The sequence below is a fragment of the Micromys minutus genome (assembly GCF_963924665.1).
Source record: "Micromys minutus genome assembly, chromosome: 15".
Classification (NCBI taxonomy): domain Eukaryota; kingdom Metazoa; phylum Chordata; class Mammalia; order Rodentia; family Muridae; genus Micromys; species Micromys minutus.
Genome location: NC_137984.1, coordinates 53,232,094 through 53,250,605, shown reverse-complemented (window position 1 = coordinate 53,250,605; position 18,512 = coordinate 53,232,094). Strand labels below are relative to the sequence as shown.

The 18,512-nt window shown below is 41.5% G+C and overlaps 1 protein-coding gene across 3 annotated transcripts in view; it reads left to right on the top strand.

Annotated features, from left to right (window-relative positions):
• The window catches only part of NBEA (neurobeachin), a gene marked incomplete at its 5' end in the record, with an annotated part of 531,924 nt that overhangs the window by 466,242 nt on the left and 47,170 nt on the right, over nt 1-18,512 (top strand). For all 3 annotated transcript variants that reach the window (XM_080929212.1, XM_080929210.1, XM_080929211.1), the window contains 2 exons: nt 1,573-1,692; nt 10,874-11,026. In XM_080929212.1, coding sequence (XP_080785338.1) covers nt 1,573-1,692; nt 10,874-11,026 — 273 coding nt within the window. The remainder of the gene's footprint in view (nt 1-1,572; nt 1,693-10,873; nt 11,027-18,512) is intronic.

Sequence of the window (18,512 nt, the reverse complement as noted above, 5' to 3'; positions counted from 1 at the left end):
CTCAATTTATCACTATTATTTTTATTTTTAATAGTCCAACTTTGATTAATTTAGTGATCACATATGCCACACTTACTATCTGACTTTTATTAGTAAATTAAGTCTATAAAGCAAGTTGATCAGTGAGAGATACCTCAGACAATTTTTATTCCTAATTTTAGTGATATCCACTTGTCTCTCACATAACTTAAAATGTTAACAGAGTAGAATTCCAGCCTACATACGTGATTTTCAGTCTGAAATTAGTCCTGTTTTCTTGTATTTTATCATGTATAATCTTCTATCTCACCTTCTGTCATCTAAAATTAAAGATGACATATTACAGACTTAGGAAATTGATGACACCTATCACGCTAAATTTCAGGAAAATACTGAACAAGGTAAATATTCCCTGTTGCTTCAGTGTGGCCACCTCTAGGATTAGGAATGCAAAGGGACAAAAGTGATACCTAACACATTAAGAAGTGGATGGAGATGTGCAACACAGAAAAGAGACAGATGCCCTACAGACTAACATCATCACACTTGGGAACGAGTTTTGTCATTGATCCTCTCCATCATGAGCTTCAGAGTAAAGGGTTAAATATGCCACTGGAAATATGCATCTGCCGTTGTTCTACTTGTAGGTACCTAAGGAATCCTTAGCGAGAAGAAATGTTATTTACTGGTTTTGGCAACAAATTTATTAATGTCAAAAGCAATGTCCCCTGCTCAACCTAAAAACTGCAGAGCAGCTGTGATGGCGTTGTCCTGATTAATGGACACATGCTAATCAAAGGCACCAGTCACAGAGCACAGGCTTGTCCGGTCTCAGTGATGCCCACGTTAGTCCATCCTTATTCAGTGGAGTAGGTCATGACAATTTTTTATGGAGGTGAAATAGAGAATGAGAGAGACGGAGGCACCTTCTTAGTGGAGAATGCAGTCCAGGTGGCAGCAGGTGTTGATCCAGAAGTGGGTTTAAGGACAAAAGGGGGAGGTCTGTGCTAGGACGACTTGATAAGTCCGGATTTGTACGAGTTAGCCAGCATAGCCAGATAATGAATTTTAATTACTAGAACTTGGAGGCTCAGTAGTTGTGCCTTAGAGTTTTAGTCAAGCATAAGAGGTGGCACAATAAGGGACCAGACCTGTGTGGTTAGGAGTTTGATTTACCAGTTTAGAAAGAGAAAGGGAAGAGCGGTGGGCAGGACCTGGCGGTACACTGCCAGGTTTGCAATGCTTGGACCTATTAGAGAGCATTCAGGCTGAACTACTAGAGAGAAAGAAAATCTCCCTTATAAATGCTGTGAGAACCAATTGCAAAAAGATAGTAAGCCCTTCATCACTCTGTAGCTAAGATGCATGACAGTGAGGCTGGAGGGCCCTCCAGGCTGTGGAACAGTGGAACGCAATGGCAGGTCAGCCCAGACCTGCATTGACACCTTGGTCTCGGCCTTTACCCAGGGCTCTGTATTTCTTCCTACATAGCCTCAGAGAATCTGGGGGATTTGTAGTTTGTTTTATTTTAACAAAGAAATGACTGTACCTATGCTCCGAATGATCCAATGACTGATTCTTTTCTTTATTTAGGAGCCATTCACAACCTTCTTCCTCAATGCAAACGATGGGAAATTTGACCATCCAGACCGAACCTTCTCTTCCATTGCAAGGTCATGGAGAACCAGTCAGAGAGATACATCCGATGTCAAGGTATATAGTTTATCATTTATGGTCACAGAACTCTCAAATTTGTTGAAAGTTTTATGTTAAGGTAATATATAATGTTATTATATAATATTATAATATATTTACAGCTTTGCTTTAGCATACTAAAATTGTGTACTACATCTAATCTGAAAGAAAATCTGTTGTTGTTGTTGTATGACCTATTTAGTTTACCGAGAGCCATCTGTGTGACTGGTATATTGGGAATAGCCATTGGAGCCTGGTGGGATAGTCAACACTGTGTACATAATGGAAGGAAATTGTTTTCCCTCTTTTCTTGAACCCATAGGAAATGATTCAGCAGTGAGGGAAGGGCTCACTGAGACCCTCCTCTATCTTGACTGTTGATGGGCTCATTTGTGTGTGCAAACATGGTGTAGGCATTGGTTATCTCTGAAAGTTCATGACTACCGTTATCTACAAGGTGGTATTTTGAAGTCTTTCCCCCTTCATTATGGTTCTTGCTGTCTTTCTATGTCCCCTTCCACAGTGTTCCCTGAGCCTTAGAGGGGATGGTAGAAATGCCTTATTTAAGGCTGAGCTCAACTCTCACTTTTTCTCAGCATCTTGTACAGCCATGAGTCTTTGCCTCCTGGAAGCTTACTGGAAGGAGAAGTTTCTCTGATTAAGGCTGGGACTGGTAATTGTCTTTAGATATAAACAAGCATTTAGAAGGTGGTTTGACACACACTAGCTAAACAACAGAGTTAGACTCCTTATTGTGGACTTTTGGGAAGGTTTACAGTACTGGGTATGGACTCCTTTTGTGGTGAGTGTTGGGGGTTGGTCTTGTACGCTGTGTATTTAAATGCTGAGCTCTGTGCCACAAGGTCAGGTTGCAGTTTGGACATGGGCATTATTTTGACCAATGTGCTGTAAAGAATGTTCTTCAGTCATCCCTGATTGAATAATAAAAGGTTAGATCCCATGACTGGGCAGGAGAGAGAGGAAGGCAGGCCTTGAGATCAAGTAGGGGGTCTCAGGCAGGGACCATGAAGAGAAGGAATGAGGTAGGAGAAGTAGGTCTCCATGACGTAGGATGGACCATGAGCATGTGGTCAGGAGAAAATCACCCAGAGGACATGCATGAAGCAGAGCAAACAGATCAAGACTCAGTTGGCAAATAACAAGGGGGCCTATGGCTAGGATGTAGGTTAGAATAGCTCAGAACCTGCCTAACAGAGTGCTTATTAATAAAACTTACCAGGGTTCTGTGGGGTTTTGGGGAGAGCTATTGAGCCTGAGTGGGACGGAAACCACCCATAAGATAACACAAATAAGTATGAGCCTTAAACACAGAGTAGTGTCGCAGCCACCATTGCCCAAATGAGCCAGACCTGACAGTGGAGGAGGTCGGTATTGTAACGTGTAGGGTTCGCAGCCAGATGTCTTTCCGAGCAGCCCGCATGGCATCTTCTAGCACTTTGGAAGCAGCTGGAGGAGGCTTCCAACCCAGCTGCAGCTTGATTTCTCTGTAGCACACAATCAAGGTGCCTTTAGCAACTGGATCTTATCATCTAGTCCCAGTGTCCAGCTATGAAGAATGACAAAAGGATTGTTCTAGGGGCATCTAGGCTTTAACCAATAGCTAACCAATAACTAGTAAGGAGGTACTGCACACCTGGCACTGGAGTTTTTGTTAATGACCAGAAACTTCAATAATAACCATCAACCATAACTCAAGACTTGCAGTGTTGGCCCATTAAGGTGTTTTCATTATTTCAAACCCCGTCTATTCCAGACGGCATAAGTAAGAGAGGGAGAGAAGATCTCATAACCGAACTTTCCTGCGGTTCACTCGCCATGTGGCCCATTGCGTCAAGCACAGTGGGAATTGGATCTGACCTTAATGTGTCATAGTGTTATATCTGGCCCAGCTCTGGGCTCGTGCAGCCTGGGGCAATTAATAAAGCATTAATGACAAGACCCATTTAAAATGCAGACTTTTCTGTACGGCCTCGCCCTTTCCATGACTGCCTGGGGATACTGTGCAACAATGCATAGTAGATTAAACCAGCACACAATGCTCAAAATGAGAGCAGAGCTATCTTACAGTCGGTACACCTTAACTGTTATTAAGTACAAACATTTGTTAATTGTTTATGCGAGTTCTCTTTTAAAAAAAAGGATTACATGGTCTTGATTGACACGTGAGGAAAATGTACTCTCTTCTATCTCTTTCTGAGAGTAAGATCACATGATCCGTTATTACATAGATAGTTTCTCATTTTAATCTTTTCTTTATAGGACTTTTCCCTTCCACTGCCACTCAGTGCAAAACTGTTAGTTGTCCCTGAGTTCAGGGCTCAGTCCTTTAGAAAGGAGCCAGTCAAACTCAGCTGTTTGATTTGCATATCTGTAGCTGCCCAAAACATGTAAGCGGAGCAGTGCAGTGTCAGCAGACGGAATGCTTGAGTGCAGGTAAGCTCTGCACTCACTTCTCTTACACAGCCAGTCACAAAGGAAGTAGGAGCAGAATGCACACGCCCACATTTGTTTGTTGCTATTTTGCTGTGAGAGAGCCAGTCTTAGTTTATGCACAGAGCAGTCATATTTAGGAAAAGCAAGGGTTTCACCCAAAGCCCTGCTGAACTACATGTGGTAGCCACACCTGTCTAACAGCCTTAACTTCTCTAAAAAAGGAATCGAAGATAACCATAGCCCTCATTCACACTGACTGCTGAGGACCTGGAGAACAAGACTAAAACTGGGAGCTGGGGGGCTCCATGGGCAAGGTGCATCAACTTCATGTTCACAGTCACCTGATGAGCAGTTTGCATGGGTGTTAAATATTCTTCTATGTAAGTGAAGTCTACCGTCTTAAGCCAAAGCTGTGCCCTTATTTTATCAAACTAGTTCAAGTGAAAATACATTCCCAGCATCATAACAACAAAGAATTGGCATTTTATTTAACTCAGAGGTCCACCCTCACATGCCCACACACATATGAAGACAGTCATTTGTAATTATTGATGTAACACACTTTTCAACTTTCCTTTCCATCCTAAGAACTGGATCAGAGCTTTAACTACCACACTTCAGCAAGTTTCATTTCAGTCACTAAACACTCCTCCCACCCCTGGGCAGCCATATTGAACCCCAGCCCCCATCCTCTACACACTTGATTGGTTTATAAGCAGTGCATTTCACTGCCTTGACATTACGTAGACTGCTTGGTCAGTTCTCCCTCACCAGCAGCCTTTCCCTTGCATACTGTGTGTTTACATTCCCAGATCTCTTTCTTAAGGAAGCCTGAATGTTCACACACAAAGAGAAATGTATGTCTGCATTTGTGAAGGTCAAAGCTGAAGAGAACATCCTGGAATGGAGCTCTGTGTGCCTTCTATGTATTTACAAAGGCTGACTCTTAATAATGGGGCTAGTGGCTCAAGGCCATCTGCATGTTTAATTTTTAAACATATTATCAAATCATCATCCCCAGTGATGACAGTTCCCTCCCTAAAGCCATATGTTGTTGCACCATTCCTTCCCCACCCGCAAGTCATCCTGTCGTAAGAAGTGCACTCGGGAGTGGGCAGCACTGCCTCTGAGACACACACACACACACACATGCACGCACACATGCACACACGCACACACATACCTTTCCACAGCCGCACAGCACTTTTCTGCACTTATTGACCAAAAGGTGACACATATTGTTTGCCTGTTTGGGGGTTTGATCTTGTGCCTTCTGAATGGTTGAAAACAATCTTTGTAATTGCAGACAAAAGTCAGGCAAACTGGACAGTGCCTTTAACCCTGGCACTCGGGAGACAGGAACAGGCAGATCTCTTGAGTTTGAGGCCAGATTGGTCTACAGAGTAAATTCCAAGACAGCCATGGCTACACATAGAAACCCTGTCTCAAAAAAAAAAAAACAAAAAGAAAGAGAGAAATAACAGGCAATATGGATTCTATTCTGTGTGTGCACACCTGTGAGTTTGTATAGTGTGTGTGCACATGCACATTCGTGTGCACCTATGCATATAGGAATGTATTAGGTTCCTGTTCTTTGTGTGTTTGTGTGCATGTGTGTTACCAATCATATATGTGCACATATGTCCTGATGTTTTCTGTTACAACACCAGAATTTGGGTCTTATAACAAAATGTTAGAATATGTAGAGTCTTTAAAAATAATTAGTGGTGAGTTGAAATTTTTTAAGTTGATTCCATACATTGATTAAGGCATTTTTCACTCTAAAATAATGATGGACTTGGCAGGAAATAGTGAGTTACTAAGAATAATAATCCCACTAACTGCTACAGCACCAATTTTTATTTCTTGTCTCTGTTCTGTATATAGCAACTGATTTGTTTTTAGGGAAATAAATGTGTTTCTGTTTCCAAAGAAGAAAACTATCTCTGCACTATCTACTAACTTAGACAACCTTGCAGCAAAGACTGAGAATGTGGTGGATGGTTTTATTCTATCTCTCTCCATTAATGTCAGTCTCTTCCTGCGCTAATGAACCCAAGCTGGGTCGGAAAGGGAGCTGCCCAAGTGACTTGTGAGGAGAGGTCCCAGGAGTGGAGTCAAATTGTATTTTGATTTTAAATTTCTTTCCTTCAGCCATGCCCTGCTAGCAGAGATGTTCCACGTAGAGATGTTCTTACACTAATTTTCCTTAATACCTTCCCAAGTTGTTCCGTTACTTTCTGAATGACTATGTAGATGTGAGAAAAGGTGGCTGTGACACGGTGTCATTAAGGTGACATAGTGTAAATTAATGCAGTTAATGGAGGTGCTCACACTGCCTCAGTGACCCATTATGAGCGCTCGTGGAATTAGCAGATGCCCGGGCATCAATCTTTTGGGAAAAGGATAGAAAAGCACTGGCGGCTTTAAAACCTCACAGTGAATTACATTAGGAAAGTGAAAACGTCTGGGTTAGATTTGATTTCACCAGGAAGCCATAAAATGGTACGGCTCTCAGCAAAATATATTAAAGTGAAATGTCAGGTTTGGTGCAATAGGTACACAATTATGATAGTGTTAATAGTGGTCTTCTATCATCCTAAGACATACTTTCCAGTGCAATTTCTCAGCAGCTTGAACTTGTCAGAAGCTTATAAATTAGAAATTGTGTTTGAGGATATTTTCCTATTTTTGACAGAACACATATACTACTATTAACAGTACCATGGGGTTTTAGTATAGCTGTTAAAATAAACTAGAAATCACATTTGCAGACACAAAATGCCTGTTATAATATCCACTTTGCAATTTCTTCAATAATATTCTGTCCTTCTGTACTGTTTTTCATTTAGCAAAATTTAAACTCCTTGGATTTTTCCTTAAATAGACGCTGTGTGCAGTGAGCAGGCCAGTTACCCTCGTTGGTGAGCTTTGTCTGGTGTGTCTACGGAAGCCGGGCAGCTATGCCCTGCTTTTCGTTGGCTCCCTAAGTGCTCAGAGCGGCTCGTTTTGGAAAGCAGTTCCCCAGACACCAGGAGATTTCCAAAAGCCCTAACACAGGCATGTAAAAGTTGACCAAAGCCAGCGGGCTCTGCTTAGCCGCTGTCTGTCTGAGGCTCACCGCTCCTCGTGCCCCATGACTCTCAGTCCTCTGGAGCCCCAGCTTGACCCTGGGTCATTCTGTTCCATTCATTGCCTCTCCTTCCAGTTGATACTGCCCCACCGCCTTTACTGTGCAGCTGTACAGACCTGTGCCCTCCACCTTAAGTGCTCTTCACAGCACTCCCTTCACCCCGTGGCTATGTTTTGTTGGTTACTCTGGAATTGACCCTGAACTTGAGCCTGAATCTTATTTTGAGAATGTTTTGCCATCTTAATGTAGACCTTTGTGTTTCTAAAACCCTTGTCTCAAACCAGAACAAGTTCGTCCATACCTTTTATAGTATCTTGTCCACACAGCCCTGATCACTTTAAGCATTCTGCCTAAAAAGTCCCTTTGGGTACTTGGAAGGAACTCCAGGGTGTAGCCTTCTTAACCTTCCCTCCACCTCATCACTCAGGGAGCGTGTCTTCTGCATTCTCTGTAATTTGTAGACACTCTCCTGCCCCAGTAACACCCCACCCTACCCAGCCCAGCCTGCTCCTTGGTCCCAATGTCAGTACCTCACGTTGTAAGCTTTTACTAATACAGTACTTCTTTAATTCTGTTTCTGTTTCAGTAATTTCTATGTGAAAAGGCACCCCCAAATTTACAGATGTAAAGTTCCTTCTCGGTGTGCAGTTAGAATACAGGCTCAACCAGGATAGCTGGACTCTGCTGTAGGACTCTGCTGGGGAGCCTGGCTGAGCAAATGCTCACAACTATAACATGGGTTGGTAAGACTCTCACCCAAGGAAGTGTTTGTCAACACTGAGAAAACACATGCAGGATACTTAGACTCATGACAGGATACAGAAAGAGCTCGAAAGACCTTCGGCTTTAAGATTGATGGCCCCTTGATTCCTGGCCTGGGACAAGAGATAGAGATGTCATTGCACAAAACCAGCTAGACCTCAGTGGTGATGTTCTCTATGTCTTTATATTATCATTAAGATAAACAAATCTTAAATGATATTGGTATAAATACAAGGAGATGATACCAGTACCCTATAATTTACATACTGCATTTCACTAAAACTGGCTAATTCAAACAATATCTTAAAGCAGTAAAACATAAAACTTCAAACTTTATCTTCTGTATCAGCCTCTTCTCCCTAGACTTCTGTGGTTTTATTCCTTTTTCTCCATCAGAACCACTAAACTGCCCCCAATTTCTTGTCCAGATGACTATTAGAATTACTCTAGTGTTTTAAATCCTCTGTGGCCTTACTGATAAGCTGTTCAAAGTCAGACATTTCATGGTACCTACTTAGAAAACTTCTGTCTAGTGACTGTTAGAAATGTGAGCAGTTCCTTCAGATTTCAAACCCTTAGTGCTTCCTTCCATCAGTGTAGGTGACAGTCTGCCTGACCAGCACATCCTGTTAGGCTGGATGAGGAAGAGAAGGGATGGTCCTTGCCACTCAGGTGATATGACTTCGTATGGCTCAGGACTGTTGAGCTGCAGCCCCTTGTCTGTGTGCTGTGTGTTGTTGTTGGGAACGGCCAGCTTGTGGCTCCACCCTTTCTACGGTGCCTAGACCACAGTAAAACCACGGTTCACAGTAGGCATATTTGTTCACCGACAGGCTTTTTGTTCAGCCCCTTCTCTCTCTCCTACATTTAGGCCTTTCTTTGGAACTGTATCTCATATATATGACTGAACTAGAATTCTCCCCTTCTCAGCATCTTAGCGTGGCCTTGCTCGGCACTCTTCCTGCTCTGCCTTGCTGTTGCCCCCTCTCTGCCCCGCTCTAGGGTGCTCAGGCACACTGCACCCTGTCCTTCCCTTCCATGCCCCACTTGGCCTTTTTACCCAGGTTTTTCTGTATTCAGTCATGGCCATTGTTCTTGAAAGCTAGTTGACAAACAACCTCACACAACACCTCTCTGATCTGCCCCACTATCCTCTACCCTCCCTCCTGACTCGAGGTTCTGACTCCTCTAACAAAGCTTTCTGACGGCCTCCTACTCCCCTGTAATTACCAATCTAGTGTTTCTGGACCCATCCAAAGCTCCCTCCTCTCTTGTCTGCCCTCCCCTTCTAGGGCATGATGGTCTTGGATTATAGCCACTGCTCATAACTCAGTCCGTAGACCTGACTGACTTGCTGGATACTTGGGCCATGACTTTTTTTTTACCAGGAGTCACCACAGGCCTGATACTCAAACCTTTGCTCCATGAAAAAGTAAATGTCTGAGAAGTATATACTGGATTTTAGAAAGAGTTCTATCTAAATGATTTAATATAAGAAAACTGGTTTTTATTAAGTTAGCTCCTTTTATCTAGAAAATTCATTCATATGAACCTCATTATATTTCTGTAATTCCAGAGAAAATGAATTTGGTTATTCCCTCCCTGTCATTTACAAATCAGAAGGCTCAGTTTCAGTCAGCTTCATGCAGAGTCCTGCTACGATGGACACTGGGTAGAAGAATTGCATCGCCTTTAAGGAAGATGCATAAAGGAAAGCCCCTGTGTATGTTTTTAGAAAACTAAGGCCCCATCTATTGGAAGACTTCTTATGTGGTGGCGTTACTTTTAAGGTTCCTATTTCAGGCAGTATTCTGTAAGCATAGGCCCTACAGCATGAATTACTGTCATGCTGTTTGCACTGTAATGTAAAGCTAACCTAACCCTCATCTTAAAATTTAAGGATGTATATAGCACATATAGTATATAGTACACCTGAAAAACACTGTAGTTCTTTTTCAACTTCTCTGGTTACTAAAAATAGTCATAAAATAAAACTTTTAAGATCTTCAAAATCATTTTTTTCTCCATTCAGATCTATTGTAATAAGGCATAAACCTAACACTGATACTCAGGCTCATCTTAAATCCAGGTATTTATGCCACACTCATGTAGTAAAATAGCTCATCATTATGTCCAGTTTATCCACAGGTATATTGAAACTTGATTCTTTAAGTATGGGTCCTGTTGTGTTCGGTGGTGGGTGTAAAATAACTTGGTTGGAGTTGGGGTGTCACTCTGGTGGGTGCTGGCCTAGCAAGTGCTAAGCTCCAGGTTCTAACCTCAGCACTGGATACAAAAATTATTTTGTAATTTAATGGTAAAATGATGAATTCTATAAATACCATGTATTATAGTTGGCACAATAATAAAAATTAAAAGTAGCAAATATTGTGATTAAAAAAAACAAAGCCTGGTGGTGACATCTTGGCTGGGGTGACTTGTTTATATACATAAAAGGTCCCCAAGCACCATAGACTTGTTACAACTTCATTCATCTGCTAGCACTGCTGTAAACTGTTGTTAGTTGTGCTCATTTCTCACTGTGTGTTTGCTTGCTTCTTGCTTGCTTTACTAATGATTGAACCTAGGGCCTCTCCAGAATTCTTAGCAAGAGCTCTCTCTGCTGCTGAGCCATACAGCCCTGTGTACCTACTTTTCAGAATTCACAGTAAAGAGAAGATAATAAAGTAAAAGAAATGTTTCATCTTCTTGGACTCCTAATTGTTTTTATGATATAAGGGCTAAGATTAGGTCAAGGATTTGTCTCCTTTTATGGTTGGAAAAAGTGAATTATTTTGTTCAACTGATTTTACCAGCTAGCTAATGAGTTACTTCTTTTTTTCGGTGCAGGAACTAATTCCAGAGTTCTACTACCTCCCAGAGATGTTCGTCAACAGTAATGGGTACCATCTGGGTGTGAGGGAGGACGAAGTAGTGGTTAATGATGTGGACCTGCCTCCCTGGGCCAAGAAGCCAGAAGACTTTGTTCGGATCAACAGGATGGTAAGGAAATTGGTTTCTACTGGAACAGGAATGAAGAAGTTCATGTTTTATGTGTGTGTGTGGGTGTTTGTTTGTTTGTTTTTATCTATTGCCAATCATTTTAACATCTCTAAAAACAAGATTAAAACGTAAGAAGCAGTAACAAAATTTGGTTATACTCTTCCAATGGAGTTCCTTGTTGTAAAGCAGACAGTTCTGTGCGTTCCCACAAGAGGAGACAGTTGGACAAGTGTGCTGACTAATGTCACACACAAGTGTGCTGACTAATGTCACACATTTTGAACGGTTTGAAATTAAAGTCCTTTTCTTATTCTTGCCCACTGTAACAAGTGGCCCTCCATACTTTTCTCACTCATAGGAATATTCAGGAGAAGAGAAAGCCTGGAGTATTTTACACATGGGAAGTGTGTGCTATGAAACACATGTCTTATATTGTAATGTACCTACCCTGGAAGAAAGTACCCACATTACAGCATTTTAAAGATGTACATGACCGAAGTCCCAGTGTTCAAATACGTATCTAAATAATGTCTGCATGTGAGGATTTCATACATATTTTCCCAGTTAATAGGATTTTCATCTTGGTATGGTTATCAGGAGAGAAGAGGCATGCTGTCGTGTACTAATAATCTCGAATTTTGACAGTGAAGGCTGAGGCTTAGCAAGCACATCTTTAGCCCTATCCACCCAATTCTGAGTCTCTTCACCTGTCTCATACATCTGGGTTCCTCATTTGGTAGTTTATTTTGAGTCAGAACCCACACAATGTCCACACAGCACAACAGAAGTCATGTTGGGAAGATATAATTGGCATATTGAATAGTTCACACATTGAACAGTTTAACTTCAGTGGGTTTTGGCCTGTTCAGACCTGTACAACTCTTACCACAGTCAATTTTGTACCATTCTGTCACTCCATAAAGAATCCCCTCCACCAACCTATTAGTATTTCACCTTGGTTTCCCAGTTTCCCACCCCACCTCGTCAGCCCTAGCAACACGAACAGCCTCCACTTTGTTTCTGGACCTTCCTGCTATAGACATTGCACATTTGCAGTCCTAAGGCACAGCTTTCTGTGCCCTTCCCTCACTGTGCTTCCTCCCTTCCCCCCTCTCTCTCTCCCTCCCTCCCTCCCTCCCTCCCTCCCTCTCTCTCTCTCTCTCTCTCTCTCTCTCTCTCTCCCTCCCTCCCTCCCTCTCTCTCTCTCTCTCTCTCTCCCTCTCTCTCTCTCTCTCTCGTCCTCCCTCCCTTCCTCCCTCCCTCCCTCCCTCTCTCTCTCTCTCCCTCCCTCCCTCCCTCTTTCTCTCTCTCTCTCTCTCTCTCTCCCTCTCTCTCTCTCTCTCTCTCTCTCTCTCTCTCTCTCTCTCTCTCTCTCTCTCTCTCCCTCTCTCTCTAACACTGTCTTATTTTACTGCTGTGTTTTCTGTAGGAAATATTCAGTCTTTGGTATGCTTCACTGGTGTTATAATAATCCTTCACCTAAAAACACCACATTAGGGCTGGCCATGGTGACACATGCCTTTTAATCCTAGCAGGCCAATTCCTGTGAGTTCCAGGCTAGCAAAGGCTACATAGTGAGTCCCTGCTTCAGACCATTATGTGATATGATATGGTGCTTTCCTTTATTTTATTATCTAATTTCTGAACAGAAGTTGTATATGCTACATGTTTTTGTGCATATTCCCTTACTTTTCCTTGGACAGTACATGAGTATTTTAGACTTAAGCTGAGTGTGTTTGTCCATGATGTCATTACACAATTTGATGTAGACCATACCTTCTGAGGGTTAAATGGTAAACATGTACTGAGTGAATGGTTGTAGTCTTATTTCTGTAAATATATGCAGACTGGTGTAGTCTAAGTTACCCAAAATCAGTGAATCCAGAAAAGGAGCCAGAAGCTGTTGGACCAGAGCCTTTGCTGTACTTGCTTTGGAAAAGCAGTTCTTGTGTGGTGTGAACAGTCAGTGCCCTTGCTGTGTCAGGCTCTGCACATAATTTGGTTTTTCTTTTGAAGATTTATAAAGGGTCCCCATTGCAGACAGGAAACGTGAAGGCCAGCAATGTTTACTAATTCATATAGGGCAATGGAACTGGTCAATGGCAGGACCAAGGCTCAAGACCAGAACACATTAGTAACTCACTGGTCTCACTATAGCCAAAATGCCACCACCTCTGTGTCACCTCTCCCACCACCTCTCTGCCATCTCCCCTTCTGAAGTGCAGAGATTGCCACAGCTCTGCTTCTCGGTCAGTGATTTTACTCATTTCCCTTTTGTTCTGACTTTTTTGATGCAAGCCATTCATTGATAAGGATGGCAAGCACACTGGCTTAACATGGGCTGAGGAAGAGGGGTAGCTGCCTGTGTGTCTACTGAACCTCATTTTCCCCAATGCAGCAGTGTTTACACAAAAGCACACTGACTGTACTAGGAAATGCATATGGTACTCTTGACATGAGGCACTGTAGACAGAGCCCACTAGCGGCCATTGTTGCTGCCAAGTTCCAGACAAGCCCACTATTCCTACTGGCAACATGCCTTTCTTCATGTGCCACACATTTTATGAGCTGAGAAAGGTATTTCAGAAAAGGGGTTTGTATTCTTAGTTAAACGTGAAACATTTTTTTAAAAGTAAAACTGTGAGTAGACAGGTTAGTAAAAGTGAGCATTCTTCTGCGGGAAGAAAAAGGTCTAAACATAAAGACAGGAAAGTGGCCTCCATTGCATCATTCACCCTATTGGCCTGATGTCTCTTTAGGAAGTCTCATCGACTGTAGCAGGTTATGAAAAGCAAAGACATCTAGATTTAGCATTTGGAAAAGCAATCTATCCAAGAATGTCTTTTCATTGCAATGATTTGGCCAAACTTCATAAAAAGAAGACAGTAAAGAGAAAGCTAATGTATGGGCACCTCCTTCACTTTTCACAAGTCTTTGTCTTGGATCATTATCAACAGATCTCAGAAAGAAATAGAGCAATGGACTACTCTGGTGTAGTAAGTTTATTGTTGTAAAAGTGTAGAGAAAGCCTGTACATGATGCTCTTCAGAAATTTGGGCACAGCCAGCCAGTATATTCAGTAGCAAGTGCTGCTATCTGAGAACCAAAATGATAGCAGTAGGCAGAAGGGTGGCTGCCCTTGAGCACATCTGCACCGAAGCTTCCAAACCCACAAGCCGACAGCAGTAGACTGACTGATGAGTCAGATTGTCATGCCTTTTCCCATGGTCCTCTCTGCCCACAGCTGATTATGTTCAAAAATTGATGTATTTGACTACAGAGACATTGTGAAACAGGGCTTGTAGAAAAAAAATACTTGCCTTCTTAAAAGTGTTGTTTACTTTTTAAAGAACTGGAAAAGCGGGTGATCGAAATGTTACATTGTTGTATGCAAAAGCAGCCTCACCTCACTCAATAGAGAATACTAGCTGAAATGGAGCATCAACCGGAATATAAAGCCCACAACTGCAAACTGTCTAGAAAACATGTAAGAAGCAGTCCTTGTGGGAATAGGTTAGGCTAAAGAACCCACATATGATACAGCCCACCCCTTTAATCCCAGCACTCAGGAGGCAGAGGCAGTCAGATCTCTGTGTGTTTGATGCCGACCTGGTCTACAGAGTGAGTTCTAGGACAGCCAGCACTACACTGTGAAACCTCTCTCAAAAAAAAAAAAAAAAAAAAAAAAAAAAACCCTCAAAATAACAATAACCAAATAGAAACACTGACTGTCAGGGTATCACTAAAGCGTCTTTGTTTTGAACAGTGTAAAGAAAATTACAAGTAGTTCAGGCTGGAAAGCATTTTTGTAATGAACCCAGGGCTCAGCAGGTAATGTACATGCCAGATAACCTGAGTTTGCTCTCTAAGACCCACAGGGTAAAAAAGACAGTCAACCTACACAAGTTGTCCTCTGCCTGTACACACTTGGCTAATCATATGTGTACACACATACACATGTATAAATAAATAAATGTAAAACAACAATCTAATGAAATACTGGGTCCTGAAATTTGAAGAAAATAGTCAAAAAATCCACAATAACTTAAAACTATTTCTTAAAAAGTAAAGAAAAAATAATCTCCTGACCACTCCCCACAAAAAAACAACACACACACACACACACATACACACAGAGAGAGAGAGAGAGAGAGAGAAAGAGAGAGAGAGAAAGAGAGAGAGATAGACTCTTCCCCCAGAACAATGTGACCTGCTGAGTAGTGTGCCTTACCCCAGAACCTCTAACTCAACTGCATAGACAGCCATGATAGGCTCACAGTCCGTTAGTCCATCCTGCCCATGCCCCTGATGTGCTCCATGTGTGCAGTGACATAGCATTGTAAATGAATACTATTAGTCCATGCAGTGTCAGCAACACTGGAGTCAGTGATTCCAGTCAATACTATTAGTCCATGCAGTGTCAGCGATCACTGGAGTCAGTGATTCCAGTCAATACTATTAGTCCATGCAGTGTCAGCAACACTGGAGTCAGTGATTCCAGTCAATACTATTAGTCCATGCAGTGTCAGCAACACTGGAGTCAGTGATTCCAGTCAATACTATTAGTCCATGCAGTGTCAGCGATCACTGGAGTCAGTGATTCCAGTCAATACTATTAGTCCATGCAGTGTCAGCGATCACTGGAGTCAGTGATTCCAGTCAATACTATTAGTCCATGCAGTGTCAGCAACACTGGAGTCAGTGATTCCAGTCAATACTATTAGTCCATGCAGTGTCAGCGATCACTGGAGTCAGTGATTCCAGTCAATACTATTAGTCCATGCAGTGTCAGCGATCACTGGAGTCAGTGATTCCAGTCAATACTATTAGTCCATGCAGTGTCAGCAACACTGGAGTCAGTGATTCCAGTCAATACTATTAGTCCATGCAGTGTCAGCAATCACTGGAGTCAGTGATTCCAGTCAATACTATTAGTCCATTCAGCGTCAACAACACTGAGTTGCTTCCAGGACTTGGCTGTTTTAGTAAGGCTGCTGTGGACATTGACGTAACATCATTTTTCTATCATACAAATTTCCAGTGGTTGACAGGCTTTTATTTTCTTACAGTGGACACCTAGGAATGGGCTTTCACACACAGTATATTCTACTTAACATTTTAGCAAACTACTGAAATGTACTCCATAGTGACTGTGTCTTCTTCTGTCCCCACCCACAGAGTGCCTTTGCCCACACATGATTTCCTGTTGTTGGTTTTAATTTCAGTCATTTTACTGAACATGAAGTAAAATATTTTTATAATTTTAACTTATAATTCTCCAACATAATGGCATTGAATATGTCTTTGTATGTTTATTATATGCTAAAACATTTTATATATTTTAAAAAGATAATTAATAGTGGCATTATAGATAGAACCTTTGCTATTCTTCACTGGAGTAGGTTATATGCCATCCAAATTAGTAGTATTATTCAAATATGCCTAATGAATAGAAAGGCAGGTCCTTCTTTTGAAGGCAAATTCCCAAGGCAAGCAATATCCTGCCTAAGGATTTGGGGCTTAGTAAAAGCTAATAATTATCTGGGCAAAAAACACCAGGTAATTACAATTCGTAGAAACTAATCAAGCAAGTTGATAGATGTTTAATTGAATCTGTGGAAAATATGCAGCAAGTCATGTAGTGTGTTAGGTAGCAATGCATCCAACCCAGTGAATTTGCCACACTGAGACATTTCTAGATTTCCTATAAATAGGTTTACTTGAGAGATTGTTATGGTTATTTTTCTAAAATATATTGCCACTTGGATTCCTTCCCTTCTTCCCCCTAAGAATAGTCTTTAAGCCTCCCACATTTTGAAGTCAGTGAGCTTTATAGATTGATAAAACCAACCCAAATTAGAATAATGTGTCCAACAGGATGCATGCTCCACTCACCCAGGGTCAATGACATAAGCCTTATGTCCTTTGAATCTGCAGCTATTTTTGAGCAACCCGATTATAGCAATTTTCATTTGGGGTCCTAAGGATCTCACTGAAGCAAACACTTTGCCAACTGAGGCACTCCTGCCTAGGTTTCCTGCTCAATTTTAAACCAAATCCTGTTGTCTTACTAATTAGTCTAGGAAGACTTGTAAACTAATTTTTTGCTGTATGATGAATATTTGAAGACCTTCTACTGCTTGCCCCAGACTCTGATGTCTGCTGCCTAGGAGCCATTCCATGATAAATAGATGGTTTGCATAAAAATCCAGCATGTCTCTTTTCCTGTAAGCAGCCAGAGGTGACCTGTGAAGATAGTTCATTACTCTCTTGACTCAGAAAACCCCACAAAATCATGCAAATCCAGAGGTTCAAACCTTCAATTTCACTTTAAGAACATGCAGGAAGCTGTGCAGGCCATCAAGGGCATGCTTATCCACAAAGCCACCACGTATCTGAAGGATGTCACTTTAAAGAAGAAATGTGTGCCATTCTGGCAGTATAATGGTGGCGTTGGTAGGTGCATCCAGGCCAAACAGTGGGGCGGGGCACAGGGATAATGGCCAAAACAAAATGCTGAATATTTTGCTGCACATGCTTAAAAATGCAGAGAATAATGTTGAAATTAAGGGTTTAGATGTAGAATCTCTAGTCATTGAACACATCCAGGTGAATACTTTTTTTCCTTACAATTTTATTTTTTTTAAAAAAACCAGATACATGTACAGATTATTAAAAAGCATTTTAGCATAAATATATGTGAATATATTTTTGTCAGTACTTGATTTTTTAAAGGTTTGATAATATGCATTGAAATCTTACTATTTACAAAGATCATAAACTAATGTAAAACAAAACATAACATGGAAATAACCAAGGGTTTTTTTTTTTTTTTTTGGTGTGTAAAGATTAAACAATGGTTTTTAACTACCACAGGCTGTCTTTTTAGCGCTTGAGTTATTAGTTATTTAAGGTCTAGGTGTACTCCACTCTGAGAGGGTGCTATACACTTATTTTTCTTTTCTAAGAAGGACTGAAGCTTCCACTTTTTGGCCTTTGTTTTTGTTTGTTTGCTTGCTTGCTTGCTTTTTTGATGTCTCTGGGAATTTTTAAGAAGCAAAGCTGTAGAGAAAAACATGTCACCAAGTGTGGCTACACCCACAGCTGCCACTCTTAGGGTCACTGTGCCACATTTCTTCTTCTTGAAGCCTCCCTCCAGAGCTCAGATGCTGCTCTGGCCAGGTTCCCGTGCTAACACAGGGTGGTCATTCTTCTGTAGAAACCTGACAAAGGAGTTAGCACTAAGCATCACTAGCATGCTACACAGTTCTATGTTTTACCAAAGGTACATTAATTTGGTATGTGTTTCTATAATATAAAGAATCTCTACAGTGAGGTATGGAAGGCTTTAGATCTTCTCTAAATTCTGTGATGTCAACTACCATTCATTCATTGTTTTGTTAAATTTTCTGTGTAGTTATTGGGGAGTTTCTGTAGGCTTTAGTTCCTCTGAAATAGGTTTATCAGTGTGTGTGTGTGTGTGTGT